General features: G+C 39.1%; 1 protein-coding gene across 6 annotated transcripts in view; it reads left to right on the top strand.

The window, feature by feature from the left end:
- Positions 1–26,452, top strand: part of Wdr49 (WD repeat domain 49) — a 138,940-nt gene that overhangs the window by 107,354 nt on the left and 5,134 nt on the right. For 4 of the 6 annotated variants that reach the window (XM_013518660.1, XM_013518658.1, XM_013518662.1 and 1 more), the window contains 3 exons: positions 8,786–8,895; positions 11,368–11,511; positions 14,422–14,538. In XM_013518660.1, coding sequence (XP_013374114.1) covers positions 8,786–8,895; positions 11,368–11,511; positions 14,422–14,538 — 371 coding nt within the window. The remainder of the gene's footprint in view (positions 1–8,785; positions 8,896–11,367; positions 11,512–14,421; positions 14,539–26,452) is intronic. The other 2 variants (XM_013518659.1, XM_013518661.1) reach the window with 2 other exon arrangements.

Genomic DNA, 26,452 nt, shown 5'->3' with positions numbered 1-26,452 from the left:
AGAAATAATCGCTCAGACAAAAAGTGAAATGACAATAATAATGAAGGAGTTGCTCAGCACATCTAAGGAAGAAATATATAAAAAGTAGATGAACATAAGCAATGGACAGAAACGTTAAATGATCAATATAGGAATGAACTAGAATGCATGAAACAGATTCAAAGAGACATCCAGGAAATTAAAACTTCCATGGAAAGCTGGGAAAACCATTTGAATGCAGCCAAATATAGAATTGCAGATCTTGAAGACCACATGACAGCTAGCGATCCTGAAAGAAAGGATCTCTTAAAATCAACAAGGAACCAGGAAAAATTAATTCAACAGCTGGAAGACGAGGCAAAGAGGAATAGTGTAAGACTAATAGGAGTCAATGAAATGGAAGGAGGCAACACAAATAACATGAAAAGAATATTTGCAGAAATAATAGCAGAAAATTTCCCAAACATGGAAACAGAATCTGAGATACAGGTAAATAAGGCATATAGAATTCCAGCTAGTCAAAACTAAAATAAAACTACACCCAGACATATAGTAATCAAGATCCAAGATCTCCAGCAAAACAGCAGAATATTAAAAGCTGCTAGAGAAAAGAAACAGATCACCTATAAAGGAAAGCCCATCAGAATCACAGCAGACTTCTCAACACAAACCATCCAATTAAGAAGAGCTTGGAGTGAAGCATTACAGGTCCTGAGACAAAACAGCTTCTAACCAAGACTGATGTATCTTGCCAAACTATCCTCCAAATTTAAGGGAGAAATAAAATATTTCCACAACAAAGAACAGCTGTAGAACTTCATGAGTGCCAAACCATCCTTACAAAGAGTACTAAAAGATATTGTAGAAAAAGTAGGAAACCAACACCAAGTAAATCATGTGACAATGATAAACCAACACATATCAGTTTTAACCATAAATGTAAATGGTCTCAATTCATCAGTCAAAAGAAATAGACTGGCATAGTGGATTAAGAAACAAAATCCAGTGATATGCTGTGCACAAGAAACACATTTTACTCAAAAGGAAATCCATAAACTGAAAGTAAAAGGATGGAAAACAATTCTTCATGCAACAGGAACCCAGAAAAAAGCAGGTATAGCTATTATGTTTGCAGACCATGTAAACTTCAAACTGAGAACAATCACTATTGTAATAGGGGACCTCAATACCCCATTGACACAAAGAGATAGGTCTAAAAATCAGCAAAAAAAATAACAGATCTGAACCAAATTTGCAAACAAATGGACTTAGTAAATGGATACAGAGTGTTCCACCCCACAACATCAGAATACACATTTTTCTCAGCTGCACATGGGACTTTCTCTAAAATAGACCATATTCTAGCCCATAGAGCATGCCTACCTAAATGCAAAAGAACTGAAATTATCCCATGTATATTATCTGAACACAGTGCAATGAAATTGGAAATTAATGACAAAAGGAACCCCAAAAACTCCATAAACACTTGGAAATTAAATAACAACCTCCTGAACAACCAATGGGTCACAGAACAAATTAAAGAAGAAATTTTAAAAAGTCCTACAAACAAATGAAAATGTAAATACAGCTTACCAGAATCTGTGGGTTGCAATGAAAGCAGTCTTCAGAGGGAAATGTATAGCAGTGAACTCACACATAAGGAAAATAGAAAGAGAACAAACAAATAGCCTAATGCCATACCTCAAACTTTTAGAAAGAGAAGAACAAGTCAAGCCCAAAGCCCAAAGAAGGGAGGAGATTATAAAGATCAAGGCAGAAATTCATGCAACTGAAATGAAGAAAATCTTACACAAAATAAATGAATCAAAGAGTTGGTTCCTTGAAAGAATAAATAAAATTGATAAACCCCTAGCCAAACTTATCAAAAAAAGAAAGAACTCAAATTCATGCAATAAGAAATGAAAAGGATGAAGTGACCACAGATCCTACAGAAATGCAGAAGATCATTAATACCTACTTTGAAAACTGTACTCCCCTAGGATAGAAAATTCAAAGAAATGGACAGATTCCTAGATATGTATGCATTACCAAGGTTGAATCAAGGAGACATAAAAATCCTGAACGACCCGATATCAATTAATGAGATGGAAAATGTGATTAAAAACTTACCAACAAAGAAAAGCCCAGGCCCCGATGGATTCACAGCAGAATTTCACAAGAAATTCAGAGAAGATTTAATACCAATACTCCTCAAACTCTGCAATGAAATTGAAAAGGAAGAAATTCTCCCTAACTCATTTCTGGAGGCAAGTATTATACTGATACCAAAACCAGAGAAAGACCCAACGAGGAAAGACAACTACAGACAAATCTCCCTAATGAATATAGATGCAAAGATACTGAATAAAATACTAGCAAATAGAATGAAACAAGTCATCAAGAAAATCATACACCATGACCAAGTTGGATTCATTCCAGGAATGCGGGGATGGTTCAATATTCGCAAATCAATAAATGCTATACACCATAGCAATAGAGCTAAAGACAAAACCACATGATTGCCTCTGTAGATGCAGAAAAAGCTTTTGACAAAGTCCAACATGCATTCATGATAAAAACTCTACTGAAAATAGGAATAGATGGTCTTTACCTCAGTCTGATCAAAGCCATCTATGACAATCCAACAGGCAACATCATACTAAATGGACAAAACCTGAAAGCTTTTCCTTTAAAATCAGAAACAAGACAAGGATGTCCGCTATTACCACTCCTATTCGACATACTTCTGGAAGTATTAGCCAGAGCAATTAGGCAACAGAGAGAAATGAAAGGAATAAGGATAGGAAAGGAAGAAGTAAAATTATCACTATTAGCAGATGATATGATACTTTATATGGAAGACCCCCAAAACTCCACAGGACTACTCCTTCAATTAATCAACAAATTCATCAGGGTAGCTGGATGCAAAGTTAACAGTCAAAAATCAATAGCATTCCTATACATAAACAACAAATAGACTGAGAGAGAAATTAAGGAAATCATACCTTTCACCATAGCACCCAAGAAACTGAAATATTTAGGGATCAATCTAATAAAAGAAGTAAAAGCTCTATTCAATGAAAACTACAGTACTCTGAAAAAAGACATCAAAGAGGATTTCAATAAATGGAAAAATATTCCTTGCTCATGTCTAGGAAGAACCAACATTGTGAAAATGGCCATACTACCAAAATTGTTGTACAGATTCAATGCAATACCCATTAAGATATCATTAGCATACCTCACAGATTTAGACAAAACATTCCTAAAATTCATCTGGAACCAGAAGAGACCCAGAATATCAAAAGCAATCCTGGGCAACAAAGACAACCCAGGTGGCATCACAATCCCTGACCTGAAGTTATACTACAAAGCTACTGTAAAAAGTTAACCTGGTACTGGGTAAAAAACAGACCAGAGGATCAATGAAACAGACTGGAAGATACAACCAAAGCCACAAACACACTCAGCCACCTAATCTTTGACAATGGGGCCAAACAAACTCACTGGAAGAACGGTAGTCTCTTTAATAAATGGTGCTGGAAAAACTGGCTTGCCACCTGCCAAAGACTGAAAATAGACTGAAGTCTATCACCATGAACCAAACTCAAGTCAGAATGCACCACAGATCTCAAAATTAAAACAGAAATACTAAATCTGTTGGAAGAGAAAGTAGGTAAATAATGAGAAAATGTTCAACATCAGTAATCATTAAAGAAATTCAAGTTAAAAAAATGTTGAGATTTCATCTAACCTCAGTAAGAATGGCTATCACTAAGAAATCAACCAATAAGAAGTGCTGTTGAGGCTGTGCAGAAATAGGAACTCTTTTCCACTGCTGGTGGGAATGCAGACTGGTGAAACATCTGTGGAAATCAGTTTGGAGATTCCTCAGCAAACTAGGTCTACAGATCCCATTCAACCCAGCTATTCCCCTGCTGGGTATTTTCCCAGAAGATCTAAAATCATCATATCACAGTGCTATATGTGCACCTATGTTCATAGCTGCACAATTTGTAATTGCTAAATTGTTGGAAGCAACCCAAATGTCCATCCACCAAGGATTGGATAAGAAAATTGTGGTACTTTTATATAATGGAATATTACTCAGCTATAAAGAAAGATAAACTCGGGGCTTTTATAATTAAATGGTTGCCACCAGAGACCATAGTCATAATTGAAATAAACCAGACCTCCATGTGTAAACAATGTATTGTCTCACTTGTGTAGGTACCTGAAAGAGTGAATAAAAATTAGGAGGTGTGACAGACATTGTGACATGAAAGGAAACTGCTCAAAAGTAAAGAGCAACTGGGATGAGAGAAAAGAGAAAAGAAAGAAGGGGAAATTATGTATGTATGTATGTACAGGATAGCTAGCATAGTTGTACTACTGACTTCCATCTCTTTACTGAAAGGAACAGTTAATTATTACTTATTTGATCAGTCTTGCATGTCTATTTGTTTTCCTGAGAAACCACTTTGAAGATATTGATACATAATACAACAACCATTGTTAATTTCCTACCAGTTTGTCTGTAATTCAGTATTGCTTGTATTGTTCTTATGCTATTTTGTAAATTGATGTCTGTTTGTTAATGTGTTTTCCTTCTTTTATTTTTAAAAATAAATTTAAAAAGTAAAAGACTAATAGAAATCCCAGGGCTACATTAACAGTTGATACACAGAAAGAGAATTTTCTCTTCCCACAATTCTGCAAAAATTATGCTATGTTCGAAAAGAAAGAGATGAAGAGATGAACTAAGGAACAAAACTTATAGTGGACATGAATTTTTCTTAATGTGTAGCAATATTTGTTTTACAGGCTCACACAAAATTATTTTACTCTAGAAAATGATACATGCAGTAATAACATAGCAAACAAAACCAGAATATTTTATTGTAAAAATAACACATTTTCATTATGCAAAAATTTTGAAGTACAAACAAACAAATAAAAAGATGAAAAAGATTCTGTGTAGCAAAATCAGTGCCACATTTAGGGATCTTCCTCTCTAGACTGCTCTGAGTCCACTGAGGAAAATAAGTGCAACTTTCATAAAACAGAGCATTTATATCCAGTTTATAACCTGTTTATTATTCAAAAGCATTCAATAAGTCAATTTCTGTATTAATTAACATACATTTCCATGTACGTCAGTATGCATAATGATGCCCCAGGAATGTATCATGTAGTTCTAAGTATTTTTTTCTTTTCAAACATGTCGGCTGTTTACATGCTGTAGCTGGGAAACTATTTCTGTAAGTACCTTCATACACACAAGTTAGAGTACCCAACTGAATTCATCGTTAGAACAAATTCTTTGAAGGGAAATTCCTGAGCAAAACATTTAAAAGCTTTTGTCTCATTTTGCTGAAATTGCTGTCAGAAAATGTGTATTCTTCCGCAGCAGTCTGTGGAATGGTTTTTCCTGCCTCTCAACCAAGACCGGATGTGACTATTGAATTGAAACTGCTGCCCGTAGTTTTAATTGTTTGTAATTGTATTTTTTATTTGAGAGTGCACATTTTTATAATAATGATTATTAACTATTATCAATTAATTACTAATAAATAATAATAATTCAGCAATAAATCTGCCTGAAGTTTTAGGCATCTACCAAGACTAACTCCTTTGCATCTTTTAGAAGCACACTCCAGCCTTTTTCTGAATCCTGTCTGTGCTATGCGCTCCCTCACTCTCTTGCAGATACTCTGTAATACTGAACACTGTGTATTAGAGAGTGTTTCTAATGCTATGTCCAGTCTATCCATTTGTAGAACTGTGATTCTTTTATTTTCATTTTATTTTAGGGCAACAAAAACTGAGTCTATTTCCCTTTCTATTATTATTATTATTATCTACATTTTCTCTTATCTACTGTGAAAAAAATTGCTTATCAGGAAGGAACACATTATTAGAAACTAGGACAAAGAATCAGATGAGAAGTGAAACAGAAATTTCCATTAATTTCCAGTAAGATTATACACAGAAAAAGATACATTTCAAATTAATGTCTCTTCAACATGTGGAATCATAGTGTTCCACACTCAATATTGTTGTCAGAAGGGAACTGACATTTAAAATTACTTGTATGCTATTGATTATCTAGTTTTTCTGCCAATATATTTCATGAGAAAAATTAAATCAGAAAATGAAGGAAAAATATAGAAATGTTAAAGTCCCATTTTAAATTAAGCCCTGTATGATATAAAACACATGGATGAGTGACAAGTTTATTTTTGCCAGAACTGTGCAGCAATGATCTATGCCCAGCTCTGACAAATGAAAGAAAGTGAAAGTCTAATTAAATTTTGAAATTTAAGTCTTAAAAATATTACAGGACCAAATTTTTAGCTTGGGGATTGCTCTGTCTTCTCACTTTCTTATTCTGAGGGTTCCTCGCAGTATTATAATTAGTAACAGAAACTCCCTGTTTGAGAAACAGTCTTATTTAGTAACCAGTACTTCCTGAGCTTTTACCAAACTCCCCACACTACTGTAAGATGCGTGTAATTCCTTACTCTCACCATAACCCTAGAAGAGAGTCTCTATTAGGGTTAGTGTTGCTGTGCTTGCTGTCTTTTGGAAGAGAGCTCTTCCTATTATAGTTGGTCCCTCAACCTCTTATACCTCGGTTTTACCTACAGTGATTTTCTGGGGAAAATGTTTTCTTAATTCAACAACTACAGGGGCTAAATACATCGCAGACACCTTTCGGTACTCATGACTGACTTCTTCTTGTTCCAGCTTTCCTTACTAGTTTAAAATGATAATTCTTATAGTCAAAACCCAGGCTACAGCTAAAAATATGCTCTTATTTGAAGAGATGGTGTGTTGTGAGGGAATCCAGCATGATTTGAGGAAAAATTACTCACTTGCCCTTTGTCTTCTGGATGGCAAGGCTCTCCTAAAAATTTCCTAATTCCAAATAGCTTAGAAAGAAGCTCTTTTCACTCAAGAAATATTGCCCAACTCCTCTCCTCATTCTCCTCTTAAGGGGAGGCCACGCTTAGTACTTGCTTCCAAAGAAGAAGTAACATTTCAGTGAGTACTGTGAGCTGTTATTATTGCAAACTTGACACCGGTCTTGGCTGGGTGATCAAGGTGAACATCAGCCCTGGCAAGCTAGGTGGACCGTGTGCACCCTCGAGCAGATATGCGGAGGAGAGCTTCAGCTCTGTTGCCTCTCTCCAAAAACCAATGACTTCAGCTTAGCTGTAAGAAAACGATCAAACACAAATCGAGAGGAATTCTATGCAAAACATCTAACAAGCAGCTCTCAGAACTGTCAAGGTCACGATAAAAAAGAAAGATACGATGAACTATTGTAGGCCAGAGGAAGCTCAAGATTTGGGTAAATAATGAGGTTTTGACTTTATAGAAACAGGACATTAGGAACAAAACTAGCAAAAACCTAACACAATTTGGAGTTTGGTTAATAATAATGCACAAATATTAATTTCTAAATGTGATAAATAGTGATGTAAAGTATTAACAACAGAGAAAACTTGAGGAGGGGTATACAAGCACTTAGTGCTACTGTTTTAACTTTTTTTTTTTTTTTGGTTTTTCTCCAGTATCGGGAACCGAACTCACGACCTTGCACTTGCCAGGCAGGTGCTTTTGCCGCTGAGCTAAATCCCCAGCCCCTGTTTTAACTTTTTTGTAATCCTAAAAAGTACTCTGAAAGCAAAAGGTTACTTATGTATAAAAAAAGCAATCAATAAATTATTCCTTAAAGCTATAAAAACAGCATCTGATATTAACTTTAAAACAGATACATAAATTTCATTTTACTCGCATTAATATTTAAACTGAGTTTGTGAGATACAGGAATAATAGAATAGAAGGAAAGAAAAAGGAAAATCAACTCATATGGAGGAGTATTATTCACTCAGCACGTCACTAAGCTTCCATTCATTCTACCTCTTTTTTAAAACTATAGCAACAGCCTCATTGTAGAGAAGTAACACTGGGGCAGAGAGTACTGGGAGCATCTCAAAGCGGTACAGCCAGGAAATGAGTGGCAGGATTGTCAACAAAAGGGGCTGTGGTACTTATGAACAACTGTAAGATCAGAGAGGGGAATCAGGAGGAAGAGGGCAGCCATGGTCCCCAGAGCTTTTCAAGAGTCGAGGGAAACGAGTGAATTGTCAAGTCTGGTGCTCCGTAGACACTAACAGTGAATTTTGGCAACACAAGTTGTTATAAAGGTTGGAGTCTTCAATAGTAAATGTTAAGTATTTGAGATTTTTTTTTCTTTCTCACAGAATTTTTTTGAGCAACATAATGATTTCCTTCCTTGTGTGCCAGTGCTAGAAATCTTTTCTGTGGATTCATCCTAATCTAATGTTTTCTTGTAGATTCATGTGGTAGGGCTCATAAACACCAAACAACTTGGTGTTTGGGTACAAGTGAAGATCCAACCCTAGCTTTGGACAAAGGGGCTTTGACATAGACCACTGATGCTGACTCTTCATTATTCATGTAATTTATCAGGATAGTGTGTGCGTCCTCCTGTGAAATTTTCTTCTGTGTAGTTTGTATCTGGATTTCCAGTTGTTATGGTAACAGAGTTTTTGCTTAACTAGACTTTCAGCTTCTCTGGCTGTGTATTTTTATCATTACCTGAGTGGCAGACATTTTATTCAAAGATTTGGCTTGATAAACATTCTTGTAAAATAATATATATATATATATATATATATATATACACATACAATATAATATAGATATAATTACAGTTAGAAATTGTGTGTTCACTGCTGTAGTTAATATTTTATTTCATCACAATTTTTTTCAGTGTCAGACCATCTGAAGACATAAATTTAGGTATAGAATACAAAGAAAGAAATATCTATAAGAAAAAACCACGTCAACTTTACTATGGTGAAATTATACAAAAAGCAGTCAGTAAGTAATCACTGTTGATAAATTTTTATAATGTTATCTTTATACTTTGTTGTGAATAAGAGAAATACAGTAATACCTCAGCTTACAAATGCTTCTGTTCATAAATGATTTGGTTCTCAAACAAAAGCACTTACAAAATTTTGCTTCTGTTCACAGACCCCACACTGTGTACCAAACACAAACATGGCCATCTTCCCCAAACCATAAAACAAATTAAGTTTCTGATCTGAGGTACCACTGTATATGCTGTACTCTGTGTGCTAGGATTGTGTATATTTCTTAGTAAACACAAGGTAATATTCTATGATCTCCACTCAACAAAGGAGGGAAACAAGGCTCAGATATGTGTCACTTACTCTGAGCTGCACGGCATATGTGATACAATTCCAAGCTCTAAGCCATAAAACCTGTAAGGTGCCTCCTACATAACCTCCAAAACAGACAGCACTAGAATTTTAATACTTTCCCTTAAGTATTCAAAAAATTGAGAATGGTGAAAATATGGATAGAATTGGAAATATTAAGTAATTAAGTGAGAAACAGAAAGACTAGTAGTACACAACTTTTTGGTTTGTATCAAGACATCCTCTCAGAGCCTGATGCAGTCATAGTGTACGCTGCAAAAAACATGAAAGGTTTAGAGTGCATTCGCCATAAAGAAGTGGTAAGTATTTGAGGACACTGATATGTTTAACCTGATATAAATACTGCATAATGTATACACGTAACGAAGATCTTATGGTCCCCAAACAATGTGTACAGTTTTTATGTTTTTATATGCCAGTGAAAAATAAATTTAATTTAAAGAAAGAAAAGATGAATAGAAACTTTTTTTCCTCCCAGGAATTTCAAAGCTACACACAACAAGGTGTATTAATCTAGTTTTGGCTGACCAATAAAGAATATTCAAAAAGTAGTTGGAATGAAGGCTTGGTGGAACATGCCTGTAGTCTCAGCACTCAGGAAGCTGAGGTGGGAAGATAGCTTGAGCTCAGGTGTTTGAAGCCAGCTCGGGCAACACCGCAACACAACACAACCCCATTCCTCCCACACCCTACCCCTCCCACCCTCACAATAATTGAAACAAAGGAATCATTATCATATGTAAGTATATTATTTACAAAGGTAGATAAGGATCATTCCTGAAATTATATTTGTTACAAGTCCTTTTTTAAAATTCATGGCTAATGGGATACTTTCGTAAAGTAGGTATGTTGATTTTAGAATTTCTGGTGAAACTTTGTCATCAAAAGTTGCATAATAATTGGTTAATATTCAGTGCCCATTTATAAACTAATGTACTCCATAGGGTAATATTTTTGTCAGGATTACATGAGGTATATGCTAAGCAGTTTGACCATTATATTATAGAAACTCAATACAATTTTGTTAGTAATGACATTGCTATTACTGTTATTCTTTGAAGCATGACCTTTGTAGTTAAACATACTCAAATCCATTGTTTGCCGTGTGTCAGTTGTATAAACTGAGGCAAGCTACTAGAGCAATGAGTTACTTAATCTGTCTCATGGCTGTAATAAAAACATTACAGCATGTAGATTTCTTCTTAAACTGGTCATAGTCCATTGGTTCTCTAAGAGTGGTCACTGGCCTAGCACTGTCAATATTATAGAACTTATTCAAGAAGTAATTTCTAGTACCTTCATTTACCTACCCACACTAAGTCAGAAGCCCGGGTGGTGCACAGCAGTCCATCCCTAAGTAAGCCGTTCAGGTTGTCCTGATGCCAGTTAGAACTCGCGAACCCCTGACATATGACTTGTTCTGTGCATGTCCAGAATGTCGACCTTTTCCTAGTTACCGAGTTTGTCTACAGCACAGACAAAGGCACTGTTCCCACCTTCACCAAACCGGCAGTTGCACAACATGAACTCATATCTTGAATTCAGCCTTTGTTAATTTTTATTACACTAGCCCCTTATCAACTGAAGCAAAACCTTTTTCACATTGTGCATGACCTTTTTTTTAAGGTCATGATTATAATAAGAATTCCATCCTCATGTTGTGTGCATAATAAATACAAAACAGGAGTCTGGGTGACATTATAGGGGAATGAAAGTACCTGCAAATTCAAAATTCTAGATGTTTGTTCAATTCAGTGCTGAAAAAATAGATTGCATTTCACAAAGCATACAATTTTCTGGTAGATAAAAGAGAAACTGGACCTTTTCCAACACTTCAGAATATTCATTTTCAAAGGAAAATAGCAAAAAAAAAAGCAAAATTAATGAAAAGAAAGCCTTAAGTTAGTCTCAGTCCCTTGGAATAGAAAGGACTCTGGATTTATTTTGAACAGCTGTGTTGATTAGAGGCTTGCTGATCACTGCAGCTGTATCAGCTGAGTAACAGGAAGGTTCAAATTTAAACAGTTAACTTGGAAATGTGCTAGCTCCTTGTTAATATTATCCTCCTTTTCTCCCCTTTCCTCCCCTAAAATCTGTGATTGTGAAGGCCCATTTAGGTCATTAAGCATTGGAGCGCTGACACAGCTGCCTGAGGTGAATAAACCTGCTTTTCTTCTAGACCCTGAGAAATATTTTAGGAAAGAGTCAGAGGAATATCTCAGAATTCCAACGCGTCCTTTACTTTCTGAAAGTAAGTCCCCAGCCGTCTTCTTCCGCTGTCATCTCTGTCCATGGAGATCGATTGAAAATGAAGTAGACAAGCATGAAAATAACGCGTTTGCCTTGCAGGGTGCAGGGAAATGTGGGTTGGCTGTTGAGATTATAGCTCAGCTGCTGATTTGTGCTCTCGGAAGGGAGATGCTTTTGTTTGTCATTTCTCTGAACCAGAATGTCATGAACCTGTATCATGAAATGCCTCAGACGAGAACCTCTCCCTCCAAAATAATCCTAATTTCCAAAACTGATACCAAAGGAAGAAGCCCCGTGCGACTGCCTTAGAAGAGTCTCCAGCAATCTGCTTTTGTTCTTTTCTTGCCTCTAAAAATAGCGACCACTTAACACGCATTGTCTCAGAGGCTGGCAGCTGCAGCGCTCGCTAATAAGAGGGGACAAGAAAACCTAGCACAGAAAATGTAAATGGATGACCTCTAAAGATTCAGAGAGAAGATGCGCAGCAGAATAGTCTATTTTCCAGACTATTCTGGCTTCTGAATTCCTAAGATTTTAAAGCAATTTCTGTGCAAAATCTTTCCTGTAGAGGGGGTCTGGGGGTGCACAGGCCGACCAGCCCGTGAGACTCACAGAAAGCGCGTTGATAATCACGAATGAAGAGTGCAAGGTTCCAGCTTGTAACAATCAAAAGCTCCGAGCTACGCTGCAGCCATGAGATCTGCGGTTTCTAAACTTCAGATCCTCCGACAAGAGTTCAGCATCGTTCTTCAGCAATAACAACCCTTGCAGTAGGAAGGGGTCTCCCTACTGCACACTTAGGCAAAGTTAGTCTTCATCCGTTTGCTCGATCCCCTATGGGAAGGGGGAACAGCTGCTCGAAATTCTTATTTTTTTGAAATTCCTTTCATAAGTAAGGTACAGCCGACCTTCCTCATCACCGTAGGTCCTGGTCCACTTATCATCAGTCTTCTTCTATCTTTTCTTAGAATTCCTCTTTGATAAATTTATAGACATTTGTTTGTATGGTTTCTGCTCATTTCTATTAAAAATGCCAAGCTATAAACTTCAGGCCTGTGTGTAACTATTAGTGAATCCGACGTGGCTTTCAATCCATCATCCATCCCACTGTTTCTGACAAGTACGATCCACCTTGAGGAATGAACGTGGGGAGAATTTGTCTTGTTCGTGTAAGCCAGATACGGGGAGAATCTGGGAGAAGAGCCCGTAAAACAGGCCAGGACAGCCAGGACAAAGCAGTGTAAACAGCCCAACCACAAGGGGTCTGGATGCCAAGGTGGAGCAAAGCGTAAGAAGTGAGCTGAGATGAAAAGGTGATGGGGGTATGCAAACCTGGAGAGCAAGCAGTGGGAGAGGACCAGGGAGGTGTGGCTGGGGTCCTGTCGTGGGCAGGGAGCAGGTGCATGCAGGGCCCAGCTGACGGCCTAATGGAAATACTTAAAATTGCTAAAAGACTCTAAGGAATTTTTTTTTTTTGGGTACTGAGAATCGAACTCAGGACCTTGTGCCTGCCAGGCAGGCATTTATGCCACTGAGCTATACCCCCAGCCCTCTAAGGAATTTTCAAGGAAAAAAATTTCATCATAGATTTCCTCTATGTTATATTTTATATATATCGTGTTATATTTTACTCTAACTTCCCTGTAGCTTTTAAAAAGATACTCTTGTGTTTGCTTTTTAATTTTCTGTCTTTAGCTTTTATTCTGGCCCCCTTACCAAATATTTGCACTTACCTGCCTTTTCTGCAAGAGAAAAATTCTGTGTTTTACAAGTTTATGAGAGACACTGCTGCAAAGTATTGATGACAGCAGAATTCATGACAGGGGTGGCACAGGTGAGGCTTTGCGCATGCGTCAAGGAGGAAGAGGCCAGATCCCTTCCTGCTGGTGCCCGGAAGGAGCTCCACGTAAGGGCTCTGGGGCTTCATGAGGGACAAGGCAGTCGAAGGGTGAGAAGAGGGCGTGGTCAGGAAGTCAAGACCAGGGAAGTAATGTGAGAAAAGACATCAGAGGTGAAGGAAAGACAGAAGTAATCCTAGTGCCAAGTTGGCTGCCATGGGCAACTTCAGATGTTGAGACCTTTAACTGAGTTTGATGCACAAGTAGAAGCAAAATGAAATCATTTAAGCTTAAAATGTGTTGAGTTTGAGCTACTGACCAATCATTCTGAAGATGGGGTAAATTGTAACATCCCCCGTACAACAGCATAGAGTCTTCCACAAGCAGATATGCAAATCATGTCTGTTCATGTTTGCAGTTAGTCTTCCCTAAAGAAGATGTTGAATGCCTTCTCTTTATGTAATCGGCATTTCCTAAGGTAGATACTGAATGTACTAGCACCTACACTGGATGTTGGATCCATGGAAGTGTGTATAGGGCCAACCTTCAAAGGTCTTGGAAAGTCAAACGGCAGAAATAGATGAAGAGTTTTGTTTTACAGCAGGGGTTTGGTACTAATAAACCCTGGGTCCTATGGAAATTCAGAGGTTCCTCAGGAAATAAGACTGTATCTAGATCTGTGGGCCAAAATAAACCTCTCCTCCCTAAATTGAAGGTATTGGGTATTGTATACAGCCCGCGATGAGAACCTGACTGAGAGAAAGCTGCATATTAAAAGTTAAATTGTTATTAGCCAGCTAAGAAAAAAGGGAGATATTTCTGGCATAGGCCACTATGAGGTAGCACGAATAACATGATCGGCTAAGCAGTTACACGCAGTTCCTGATGGCTGGGTTCTAAAGTGAATTAACCTACACAGACAGAGCGGCCAGATCATGAAGTGCCTAGTGCACTATGCTAAGGAGCTTGGCATTTACTTTATCAGAAATGTTTCAAAAGTTATTCTGAATCACTGCATTTTATTTCCTCTATGGCCTCTTCAGGTTTTAAATCTCTTTGTATTTTTCTTTTAGTGGTTACCCTGGAGGCACAATACCCGCTTTCTTCACTCCTGCTTGTGGTACCAGGCTCGCATCTGAGATCGCTGCCTTCAGTCTGCAGAGCTTACGGCTGCATTTCTTTACACGCCAGTAATTTCCACAGCTTCTATGTGTCTGAAAAATGCATTTATTTCATTGTAGTTTTGGAAAGCTATTTTCACTGAATATAGAACTAGATGTAGAGTTTTCTTTCTGTTCTTTAAAGAGAACGTGTTTCCCTGTTTCCATAGTTTCTGTTCAAGATCATACTCTTAATATTATTCATTCTTCTTATTCTGGCTGCTTTTAAGAGCTTTATCCTGGTTTTCACAAGTTTTACTTCTAATGGATCTAAATACAGTGTTCAGTATATTTATATGACTAGCTTTACCGAAGTTCTCGAATGCATCTTTCTTCAGTTGGGAACAATTCTCAGCCATTATCTTTTTTCAGAGGTTATTTACTTCCCATTCTGCTCTCCCGTTATTCCAGCATTACGATAACGTGTATTAGGTGGTAAAAACCTTACAGCCTGAGTGTTTCCTTGCTGTTTTTCCATGTTATCTGTTTGTCTCGGCTTCAGTTTGAATATTGTATGTTGGCTTTTCTTTGAGCTCATCAATCTTGTCTTTTGCCAATCTGCTAAATCTATGTAAGCAATTCCCAATTTCAGACTATATATTTGAGACTATGTGCACACATGCAAACACACATGCTCTTTCCTTTACAGCATGCCATTGGAATGTCCTCTCCTTCAAGTTTCTTAGTGGAAATTACCCATGTTTCCATCATTTCTGTCTTCCTTCTCCTCCTTCCTTGCTCCCTTTCTCTTTCCCTTCCTGCCTACCTTCTTTCCTTCTTCTTCTTTTGTGAGATAGCATTCCACTATGCTCCTCAGTCTACCCTCAAATTCCTGGACTCAAGTGATCCTCCCACCTCAGCCTCTCGTGTAGCCAGGGTAACAGACATCACCCCTGTCCCTAGCTTGTTTTCTTCAACATGTTTTCAACAGTAATATTAAAGTTCTGGTTTGTTAATGGCAATCTCTGCATGATCCTTGGATCTATTTCTAATGCATGTACTTCTGAGGTATTCTGCTTATTTTTCTCACTTCTTTGCAAACCTTTAAATTTTTATTGTATACAATAAACTATGAAAGATCAATAGATAGTGGACATTAATTTTATTTTGTTGCAGCCAGTTCACTCTTTCCTTAGTTTACCAGGGAGAGTGAAGGGATGACCACCTTAAACAAATTAGATACTGAGATAGGTCAGTGCTTAGGTACAGCTTAGCTAGGCTTAGGCTACTTCTAATTTCATATCTCTGTTATAGACCTCTTTAGTGACGTGTTGATTTTGAAGTACTGCAAGATGGCCCTAAATAGTACTTTATATTTCCAATTTAATCCAGAGTCTCTCACACTGCACCACCAGGCGGGGGATGTCCTGTGGGCAAAACTAACAAGAGCTATGTGATTTTTCTAGGTTGCAGTACGTCACACTCATCTACATGATGAGGAGAACTCTAGATTTTACTTTCCCATAGAAGAGACTTTTGACCTATTATAAATCTGTTGCCTAAATATGCTAAATCCACAGAAGAAAATATTTAGCAATCTCAGCTTAGTAAGGAAGAGTTCCACCATGTTTAAAATTTTAGTTAATATGGTTGACTTTGCTTCCACACACTGCTGATGGCTTTGTTATTTGTAACTCACCTGTTTTTTTTCTAACTGGTGCAGTGAGAGTGGAGTGGTGAGATGCCTTTAGTTAGCAAACCTGTTCAAAAGCAAAGTTCCTGTTGAAATATTAAAATGGGAGCACCAAATCTACTGGAAGAGAAAGTAGGTAGAAATCTTGAAGACATTGGGGTAGGCAGAGAGTTCATGAGCAAGAACCAAACTGCACGTGTAATACTTCAAAGCATCAACAACTAGGATCTCACCTTATTGAAAAGTTTTTGCACATCAAAAGAAAACACCAATAGGGTGAAAGGAAAATCCATGAATTGGGGAAAAGTTTTAGCCAACTGTCCCTCAGACAAAGGACTTCTATTTAGGACATATAAAGAAATAAAAAAAATCAAGCCCCTAAATTCAAAGACCCAATCCAGAAATGGGCATCTGAAATGAATACACAGTTCTCACATGGAAAAATACAAATGGAATATAAGTACATGAGAAGGTGTTCAACATCATTGGTCATTTGAGAAATGCAGATTGAGACAACACTGAGATTCCATCTCACCCCAGAAAGAATGTCTATCATCAAGAAATCAACCCATGACAAATGCTGGAGAGGGGAAAAAAGGAGCCCTCCACTGTTGGTGGGAGTGTGGACTGGTGCAACCACTGTGGAAATCAGTCTGAAGATTCCTCAGTAAACTAGGATTAGAGGTCCCATTCAACCCAACTATTCCCCTGCTGGATATTTTTCCAGAAGAACTGAAAACATACCACAGTGATGTATATGCGCCCACATTTATAGCAGTACAATTTGTCATAGCTAAATCTTGGAAACAACTCAAATGCCCATCAAGTGAGAAATGGATCAAAAAGCTGTGGTATTTTTATACTATGCAGTATTACTCAGCTATAGAGAAAGATAAACTGGAGGCTTTTATAGGTAAGTGGATGCAATTACAGACCATACTCCTAAGCGAAATAAATCAGACTCACATGTGTAAACATCATATTGTTACCCTAGTGTAAGAATCTAAAAGGTACAGTAGATACTGTGAAAGGGAAAGAAACTGCTCAAAAGGAAAGAACAACTGGGATGAGGGAAAAGAGAAAAGAAAGAAAGGAAGGGAAAAAACACACACAAGATAGCTAAGGTAGTTATACTACTAAATTCTATTGGTTTATTGAAAGGAAGAGTTGATGTGCAATTGATCAGTCTTATAGGCCTAGATCTGGTTATCTGAGTAACCACTCTGAAGATAACAATACGTGACACAACAACCATTGTTAATTTCCTATCACCTTGTTCTGAAATTCTGTATCATTTTTATGTTGTTTTGTTTATGTCTTTGTTTTTGTTATTTTGTTTTTATTCTGTTCTTTTTAAAATAAAAATTTAAAAATCTCCTGCTGAAATGTTTGAAGCAGGAAAACGACATGACCGGGTTTGTGGTTTAGAACCTTCCCGGGAAGGGCGTGGTGTGTGTGCTGTAAGGGGCTGGGTGGAAGGGAGGGTGTGCAGCCGTGGGAGCTCACATGCAGTCGGCTGCTTGCGCTCAGCACTTCGCCTTCTGCTACAAGTGTCTGAATGAACGAATGCGTCTTCTCTCAGGGTTCTCGTGTACGACATTCAGATGAGGGTGCTGCCTGTGGAGTTGGTGGGCTACCTGGAGCACCATGACTGCACACCCTGGCCACTCCGTGAACCTATTAGTGGTTTTCTATTTGAAGACAAAAAGAACTTAGAAAGCGCCTAATTTAGAAATTTTAAGAATATTGATTTGCAATGACTGTGAGATAGGATCATAGATGCATAAATTTTAGGCTTTTGTGTTTGAGGATCGTATGACCACGTGAAGATAAAAGACTGTCGCTGAAAAAAGAAATGGAGGAGGAGGTGGTTCAAAGTTAGGCTAGGAGGTAGTTTTCCAGATGTGTTGAGAAGAAGGTGGCTTTGGGACATCTACCAAGAAAACCTAGCGCTGGATCAGGAAACCGGCTAGTCTGAGGAGGGAAAGACTGGCGGTGGAAGAGCGTTGCAGCCCAAACAGGCGCACTGTAGATTTAATTTTAAGCACAATATTTTCTTCTAATTCTAGATATAGTTCGTGGAAACTACCTAACATTGACTGGCTAGAAGTAGGTAACTCCACATAATATAGGGATGGGGAATCTAAACAGCAGCCTCTACTTCTGTCAAGACACGCAGTAGGGTGACCATGGGAGAGGCCCACTCACCCTGCGACTGAGACTGCAGCGGGTGGAAGTTTAGTAGGAATGGCCGTCACCGTGTTGGGGAAAGCGGTCTCCAGGGAAGCGCTGTCCCTAAGACCTCACTCAGAGCCGCAGAGGAGTGCAGGCGAGTCTGCTCACAGCGAGGAGCACGTCGGGGACCCTCTACGTGACTTCGGGGTACCATGGAAAGTTACTGAGGAGTGGTGCCAGGAGCTGCCACTCTGCTGGCAGGGGAAGCTTTTGGCTCTGGGCTGTGGAGAAGCTGTGCGCAGGTGCCTGGAGCAGGACAGTCCCTGGGGAGAGCCGTGCTGCTGGTCTGGTGCTGGAGAGACGGCGCTCTAGGAGCCTGAGGAGAGGAGCCGCTGGGTGCAGGAGGGAAATCCAGAAGTCTGCTTCTCTCCCAGTGCCTCTCCAGGCTCCTCTAGTTAGAGTGTGACATGCAAGTTTGAAAAGGGAAAATTTCAAGGGCTTCAGTGCAGTATCGCAGAGCAGCCATTAGGGAGCGCTTCGGTGTGAGGCGGCACCCTGGTAACCGGCAGATTCGCACTTTGCCCCTTGGTGCTTTCTTGTTCGTTGCAGTTCATTTTACCTCATTGTGTGACCTTTGGGGTCACTGTAATGGTTTTCTTTTTGGCAAATGGCCATTTATGAGAAGAATAAAACATGCAAATAGTAAAAGTATAAAGGTGAAATTTCAAGTGTCTAACGGGCTTCAAACCAAAGCTCTCCTGCTTGCTGACTGAGTGACCTTGTATATTACGTTACTTTTGTAATACGCTAATATTCTATGTTCTTATTTTATGAAACAGATCTGTGACAAGGGGATTATTGTCACTCAGTTTTTACGAAGGAGTTACAGGCTTCCCATGGGTAAAAATCCTGGAAGATGACTCAGGTGTCTCCGACTTAATAGTTCTGGACGAAGCTTCCCTGTTCACCTGGTACTCAGATCGCATTTCTAGGTATCCTGTCCTTGTGCCTATTTCTAAAGCAGGCATTTTACTATAATGTCGTCTATTTTATCATTTTCAATTGAAATTGTTCATCCCCCTTTCAGGAGGACGCTACAGAATTTAAAAATTGTTATCAAAAGTACTTAAAAATCTCAGTTACCGAGAGTCCCCCTCCGTGCTGTCATTACGAAGCCCGCCTTCGGCATTTGCACTGTATGTTACCCGCCTTTCCCGCAGTCTCCGCAGTTACCGCGCACAGAAGGTTGTCGGCACTTGTATGAGGAGAGGCACCTTGCCAGACCCTTCGCGCTCTAAACTGCTACGCTGGGGACTCGGGACGCCTTTCAAACACTCCGTCCTCCCCGGGCTCTTAGTCTTACCGACTGTGCTCCTAACGTCCCTCCGCATTCTCCTCCTTAAACATCTTTGCACAATCTTTCTCTTCCCAGTGGTTCCCAGTGGGTTCCCGGACAGCCTGAACCCCTTCCTTGATACGCCTCATTTAAAAACTTGGCAAGTACTTAGAACTGGCTTTGGGTCACATTTTGCCTGTAAAATCCCCAGAAGCCATTTATGTTGTGTCTATAAAGTCTTCAAAGCTTCCGGTGTAGAGCAAATGCTGTATCAGTGACACCCCAGGCAAGGTTTACTTTTTGTTGTTGTTATTGTTGTTATTTTCTATCAAAGATAAAATATGTGGGGCCATTAAAGAGACGGTTTTGTCCAGACTGTTGAAATAGCAAGAGGACTCATTAAAGGGGAGCATCTCAGTGAAATGTAAGTAGGCCTGAGATTTTTACAGATGGAAGTAAAAGAAGTCATCTGTGAGTCTTGTGGGAATCATGAGGAAGGATAGAGAGGGTCTTATCCCAGAAAATGCGCACAGAGAGGTCATTTGCAATTAGCTGTTTATGGAGCTCGAATGAATTGAAGGGCTGGGTTTCTTAAGCATCTCTTCTTCCCAGGGGCACAGGACTCAAATAAAGTTCAACACTGTCAGTAGCTACCTCTTTCTTCGAGATAAATGAATATCACTCATTGAGGAATGACCCGGAACTGATCGTAAACATCCTGGGTGGAGGTGAAGCAATTCTCAGAAATAGTCCTTCAGGGATTCTTGTTGACACTGCTCCTGCAAATCCAGTTGAGCCATAAATTTTTTAGGTGGCCATTTTAGATGTTTGAGGACCCAGGGATATAAAGAGGTGGTTTCTAGGCAACCTAGAGTCTGGGTAGGGATTTGAACAGCCGGGTTGTAGTCTTGGGAGATATTATCAGGTGGGAGGAGGAAAAATTGGAAAAATTAGTCTGGAGGATGGTGCCCAAATATGGAAGAAAACCAGGAGAACTGGAAATCTGGTAACAGCTGATACCTGTGTAGAGTAATAGGGTCCAGTCCAATTACAGACACCAAGTGGTGGTATTTCTGAGGAGCTGATGGAATCAGTTCAACTTCTACCAGACAAGACAGAGTCTGCACAACCATCAGTAACCTCAGGGTTCTTATATTGTGACAAACACATGAAGGAAATCATTTTATAGAGAGAAAAGTTTTATTTGGTTCAAGGTTTTGGAGATTTCAGTCCCTGGTCTTGGCCTCCTTGCCTTTGGGCCTGTGGCCAGGCAGTACCTCACAGTGCAGAGCATGTGACAAAGAGAACTACTGACCTCATGGCAGCTGAGAAGCAAAGAGACAGGAAAAGTGGGGTCCCAATATCTCTTTCAAGGGCACACCACTAGTGACCTACCCTCCATGAGACCCCCTCTTAAAGGTTGCAGCACCTCTCAAAAGTGCCACAGTCTAGGGGGCCAGCCTCTCTCATGTGGGGTTTTGGAGGATGTTTCCAAAACATAGTCCATACAACTTATAAAAAGGGGGAAATAGTTTAAATACAGTGAACACAGAAGAATTTGACAACCTGGAAGGATATGTGAGAAACAATACACAGGTTTCCATGGAAACAAAAAGGTTTTTCACTGTAGCATTTAAGCTACAGATGAAAAATGTATTCATAAGCTTTTAGTAACATTTAGTTTCATATCTCTTTGCCTTAAAATGTATTTTTAAACCTGGTACAAATACAGAAAACTAATCTTTGATATTATGTTAAAACTCTTTCTTGAACAAATAATTAAAATACACAAAGAAAGCGTTTATGCATATATTCATCTGAAGAAGATGAGAAATTGCTACATATTGACTTAGAAAGAAAATTTGAAAGACTCAGGATGAGTCCAAACTAAGAGATATTTTAAAGCATACATCCTTTATAATATTCTATGATTTTGGTCCTATAATGCTAAAATCTGTTTAAATTCACACACACATAATATGAGATCTAGGAATAAAAGTCAGTACTACGTGAAAAGCGTATTTCAAGGTTTCAACAAGTCTAAGCAAACCTTATGTTAGAGCCTTGTGAAAACTATGATTTTGTGCAATTATCACTGAGCCATCTACCAGCTTCTGCAATCTGATTGTTACCTGATAGTAACAGGCAGTGTGAAATTGAACGGCAGTGTGACAGTATTGTTCTAGAGGGCAGGTGTAAGAGTAGCTTGACATCAAAACGAGGACAGTGGATAATAGCCTGAGCCTCACCTGGAAGCCGGTAGAGAAATGGTGTGTTAGGCAACGCCCCACATCCCCTGAGTTGGTCTATAGCCTTGATGCTTATGTGTGCTTTCGGTAGGTGAAGAGTTGTCTAGAGGACTTAGAGCCTGAGGGAGACTGTGGCTTGGGGGAAGGCGTTCAGAAATCTGCACCATCAGTCTAACAGGAGCTGGCTGTTGCATGCTCTGAGTCCCTTGCCGCCAGGGTATTTGTGAATTTTGCCATTATCACTCATCGATAGGCTCAGTCTCCAGTCAGCAGGCAAGGGAACAACCGGAAGACAACAGATAAACCAGCTCTCTTAGGCTTAAATCACTGAATCATTTTATTTAAGTGAAAATGTTTTGGAGAACTTCATGACCACATCTTCCATTTGCATTGAGTATAAAATCATTTTTTGGTTATTATAACAAACCTAGCCAGCCAGCCCAGTGTAAAATGAAGTGATGAGTATATAAATGTCACTTTTTCTCAGATAGGATATAGTGAATGCAAATGGTTACTAATAACACTAGATGTTGATGTTTAAGTGCTGGTATCATGGTTGAATGGATAGATACATGGATCTATGACATTAAGAACCTTTTACAATTATTACAGGTCCTCAAGTCTCAGGAATGCAGAATTTCCAAAATGTGAGGGGTGAGTGACGCTCATTTATGGTGGATTCACTTGATAATTGTACTTTTTCTGTTTTTATTAGTATATTTTTACATCCAACCTATAAAGGAAACAGAATGCTGGATACCACAGTAGACGGTGTGCCAGGGAAGACAGGTCTTTATTTCCGGTGAATGTATCATGTACGGGGAGAGATAAGCAATAAATAATTCAGAGAAGAAAAAAAGGTTGGTTAGATATATTATTAAGAATTATGTAGAAAATAGCCATGATGATGTAGCAGAGCATGATTAAGGGGACCGTTAACAAAGGGCTCTGACACGCAAGCTGAATCGTGACAGATAAAGTCCCACAGGGTGGCTGGGCAGGGTACTCCCCATGGAAGCAACAGAAACACGAGGGCTCTGAGGTGGGAATGACGTGGACAAGCTCCCAGACGGAAGACAGGGCACTTCCTTAATTACAAAGCTCTGTTTCTATTTTATGTAAATAAGGAACGTTGAAGCTGGGCTGAAGGGAGGAGAGGGGAATGGGCAGAAAAGAGGAATCAAGTGTATCGCGTACAGGTGCGAATTCCCTGTGATGAATGCGATCTTTATGTGTCTAAATGTACCAAGAAACGTAAAAAATAACAGGAAGACGGGCACTGTGGCTGGGGTAGAGTGAGGAGAGAAAGCCGCTGTGGGCCACAGCTGGTGAGGGCTGGTCACGTCCCGGGGCCACGCTGCCTGCGTGGGGAGTTGAGCGTGTGGCACATCCTGAGGGTGAGGGGAATCATTCGGAAGGGAGAGGAGAGGTGAGACCCAAAGACCATAGGAAACAGCGACTGCAAACCCGTCTCAGCAAACAACGCTCTGAGTTTTGTGGCCCGAAAAGTGAGCAACTGGAGGCTCCTCAGCCGGTGTCTCTGCGGTAGCCGTGTGAGAACTGAGGACACTTGCGACGGTGTATTTGAAAATATCATCTTTGTCACAGACACTGAGCACAAACACAGGAACCTTGCCAAATCCGTCTGTTCTCCCGAGAACACACTCCCTTGCGTGATCGTTCCTCGGAAACTTTACTTCCCGGCAAGCCTTTCAGTCCTGGTGAAGCCGGGCTTGTGGAGCCAGCAGGATTCAGAATAGGGCAGCTTATTCCATATGTAAATTTATTCCAAGGAACCGGCTAACAGTCAAGGTGAGCTGAGAAGGTGCAAAGTGTGTAGGGCTCTCAGGAAGTGAAGACGGGCAGCTCAGACACGGGCAGAAGCTGATTTCCAGGGGTGGAATTTCTTCCCCCGCTTGGGAAGCTCGACCTTGCTTTGGAAATTTTCTGACTGTTTAAGTCTGTCTCACCCGGATTATACAGGCAATCCGCCTTATCAAAAGTGCTAATTAGGAACTACCATTACATCTGCAAAATCCCTCGTAACAACATCTAGATTAATGAGTGTTTGAGTAGATGGGGACTTTATCCTGGTCAACTCAATATATCAAAAAAGTAATCACAGCAATATTAAGCTATTATTTTTAAATCTAAATTCAGGAAAGGGTTAACGGTTTCTTACAAGGGTTACCATGTACTGAATCCTCATTCCCATCACCAGGTGACACTGTTGTGCTGGTAGCCTACGGATGTCCTTATTACAAATAACGAGAGGACTGATCACCGTTATCTATTTGGATGGTGATAGCTTAATGACATCATTTTTGTCACAGAAAAGAGATTTAGAAATACCAATAGATTTAGAAATACCAAAAGATTTTTGTTTGTCTTTTGATGCTGGGAATCAAACCTAGGGTCTCTTCCTGGGCAGGCTTTCTACCCCTGCACTGCATCCCTAGCCAGAGAGTTAAGTCTTATGAATTCATCTATAAAGCCCTTCCTGAGGTTAGGAATTTTAGGGAGTTTGAGCACATTCTCAGTGAATAGTGGAAGTCAGTTTACAAGCAGAAATCACTTCCAGGTAAGCATTTCAACTACATTTCTTCATAGAGACTTCGGCTCTACAAAGCTCTAGTAATTTGTTGGCATTTATTTTTCTAATCAACTAGCTACCTTCATGACAGTTTTGGTTTCAGGAATTTTATATTCATTTCATTAAAGAAAGCTCCCAAAGTTGTAAGGTTTAAGCCCAGGAACAAGGGATTCTCCTGCGTATGAATTTTTAGATTCTATTTTTTAAACCAAAAACTCAAATGAGTCACCCAAGCTTGACTGTCTCTTTTAAAATTTTACAAAGAATAACCAGCTAGTTTTTTGTTTAACTGTCCCTAAACCAAGTTAATTCCAAAGAGAATTCATCTACTTGAGGATAAATCTCAATAAACAGCTGGAGTTTCCTTCAGAGGTAATATTCCGGCTTCTACAGAATGTGTAAGGAGAGTTCTAAGGACTCAGGAGTTTCTTGTGACTCTGAAGTACATATCTGCAGTCCTGTGGGAAAGCATCAACTGCTAAGATACAGAAGTTAACATTCCATAGTGCTGGCATTGGGCAAATTGAAAACATCATTTATTTATTACTCTGTTTAGAACTAGTTCCAATTTTATTCATTTTGTCTTATTGCTATAAAACAAAACATGGTCACATGGCTAAAGCAGAACTTACACAAATAGTAATGAGTTCATTCCTCTCCTTGTCCAGTTCCCACTGCCATGGAATTCTTGCAACCACGAGTTTCTGGGTATCATTTTCTAGCTCCTTTATACATTTCTTACTTTAGATTTTTGACTCCCATTTTCCTTTGTCTTTTATTAGATATATTTTTCTTACCCTTTCCTCAAAATTTTTTAAAATTAAATTGAGCTGGTATAATTTAGATACACAGAATGACCACTTTCATCATAGAGAATTTGTACCTGTACGTCACATATCCTGGGTCCTCCTTTTCTCACCCATACACCTCCCTGCAACCCCTCCCCCCTCCTTATTTACTAAACTTTGTTCCCATTTTATCCTTCCCTTACCCTCTTTTTCTTTTGTCTTCCTTCCTTTTCCCCTCCCCTCTACTTAGTTCCCCTCTCTTTTGAACAATTTCTTCCTATTTCTCAATACCTTTTACATACTTTGGTTCTTATTTGCCTTTTTGGTTTCTGATACCAAAGAAACAATGTGATATTTACACATGTGTGTCCAATTTATTTCACTTAAGAGTATGGTTTAAAGGTGCATCCATTTACCTAGGAATGTGTCAAGTTTATCCTTCTTTATGGCTGACTAATACTCCATTGTATAAAGAAACCCATATCCTTTTTATCCATTCCTGATGGATGGAAATTTGGGTTGTTTCTAAGATTTAGCTATTACAAACTGGTGCTATAAACATGAGTGCGCATATTTCACTGTGGTGTAGTGTTTTTAATTCTTTCTGAAAGATACCCAGCAGGGGAATGCTGGGTCAAATGGGACTTCTAACCCAAGTTTTTGAGGAATCTCCACACTGATTTCCCCAGAGGTTGCAGCAGTCCACACTCCCACCAACAGTGGAGAAGGGTACCTTTTCCCCTGCAACCCTGCCAGTGTTTGTTGTTAATTAATTTTGTAATAATTGCCATTTTTCCTGGAGTAAGAGGCAATCTCAGCATTGTTTTAATTTGCATCTCTCAAATAACCAGTGATGTTGAACACATTTTCATATCTTTGTTTGCTGTTTGTATTTCTTCCTCTGAGAAGTGTGTATTTATCTCAGATGCCTGTTCTAGGATTGGATCTTTAAATTGGAGGGCCCAATTTTTTCAATTCTTTATATATTTTAGATATTAATCCTTTGTCTGAGGAACAGCTGGCTATAATTTTTTCCACTCTGTGGCTTGTCTTTTCACTCTGCTGCTAATTTCTTTTGCTGTGTTTTTTTTAGTGTGTTTTTAATAGGATGGGATCCCAGTTGTTGATTCTTTGTAGTATTTCCCCTGTGATTGAGGTTTGTTCATGAAG

Source organism: Chinchilla lanigera, unplaced genomic scaffold (genome assembly GCF_000276665.1).
Source record: "Chinchilla lanigera isolate Chin_1 unplaced genomic scaffold, ChiLan1.0 scaffold00047, whole genome shotgun sequence".
Taxonomy (NCBI): domain Eukaryota; kingdom Metazoa; phylum Chordata; class Mammalia; order Rodentia; family Chinchillidae; genus Chinchilla; species Chinchilla lanigera.
Note: the sequence above shows the minus strand (reverse complement) of the source record. Positions and strands in the feature narration are given on the sequence as shown.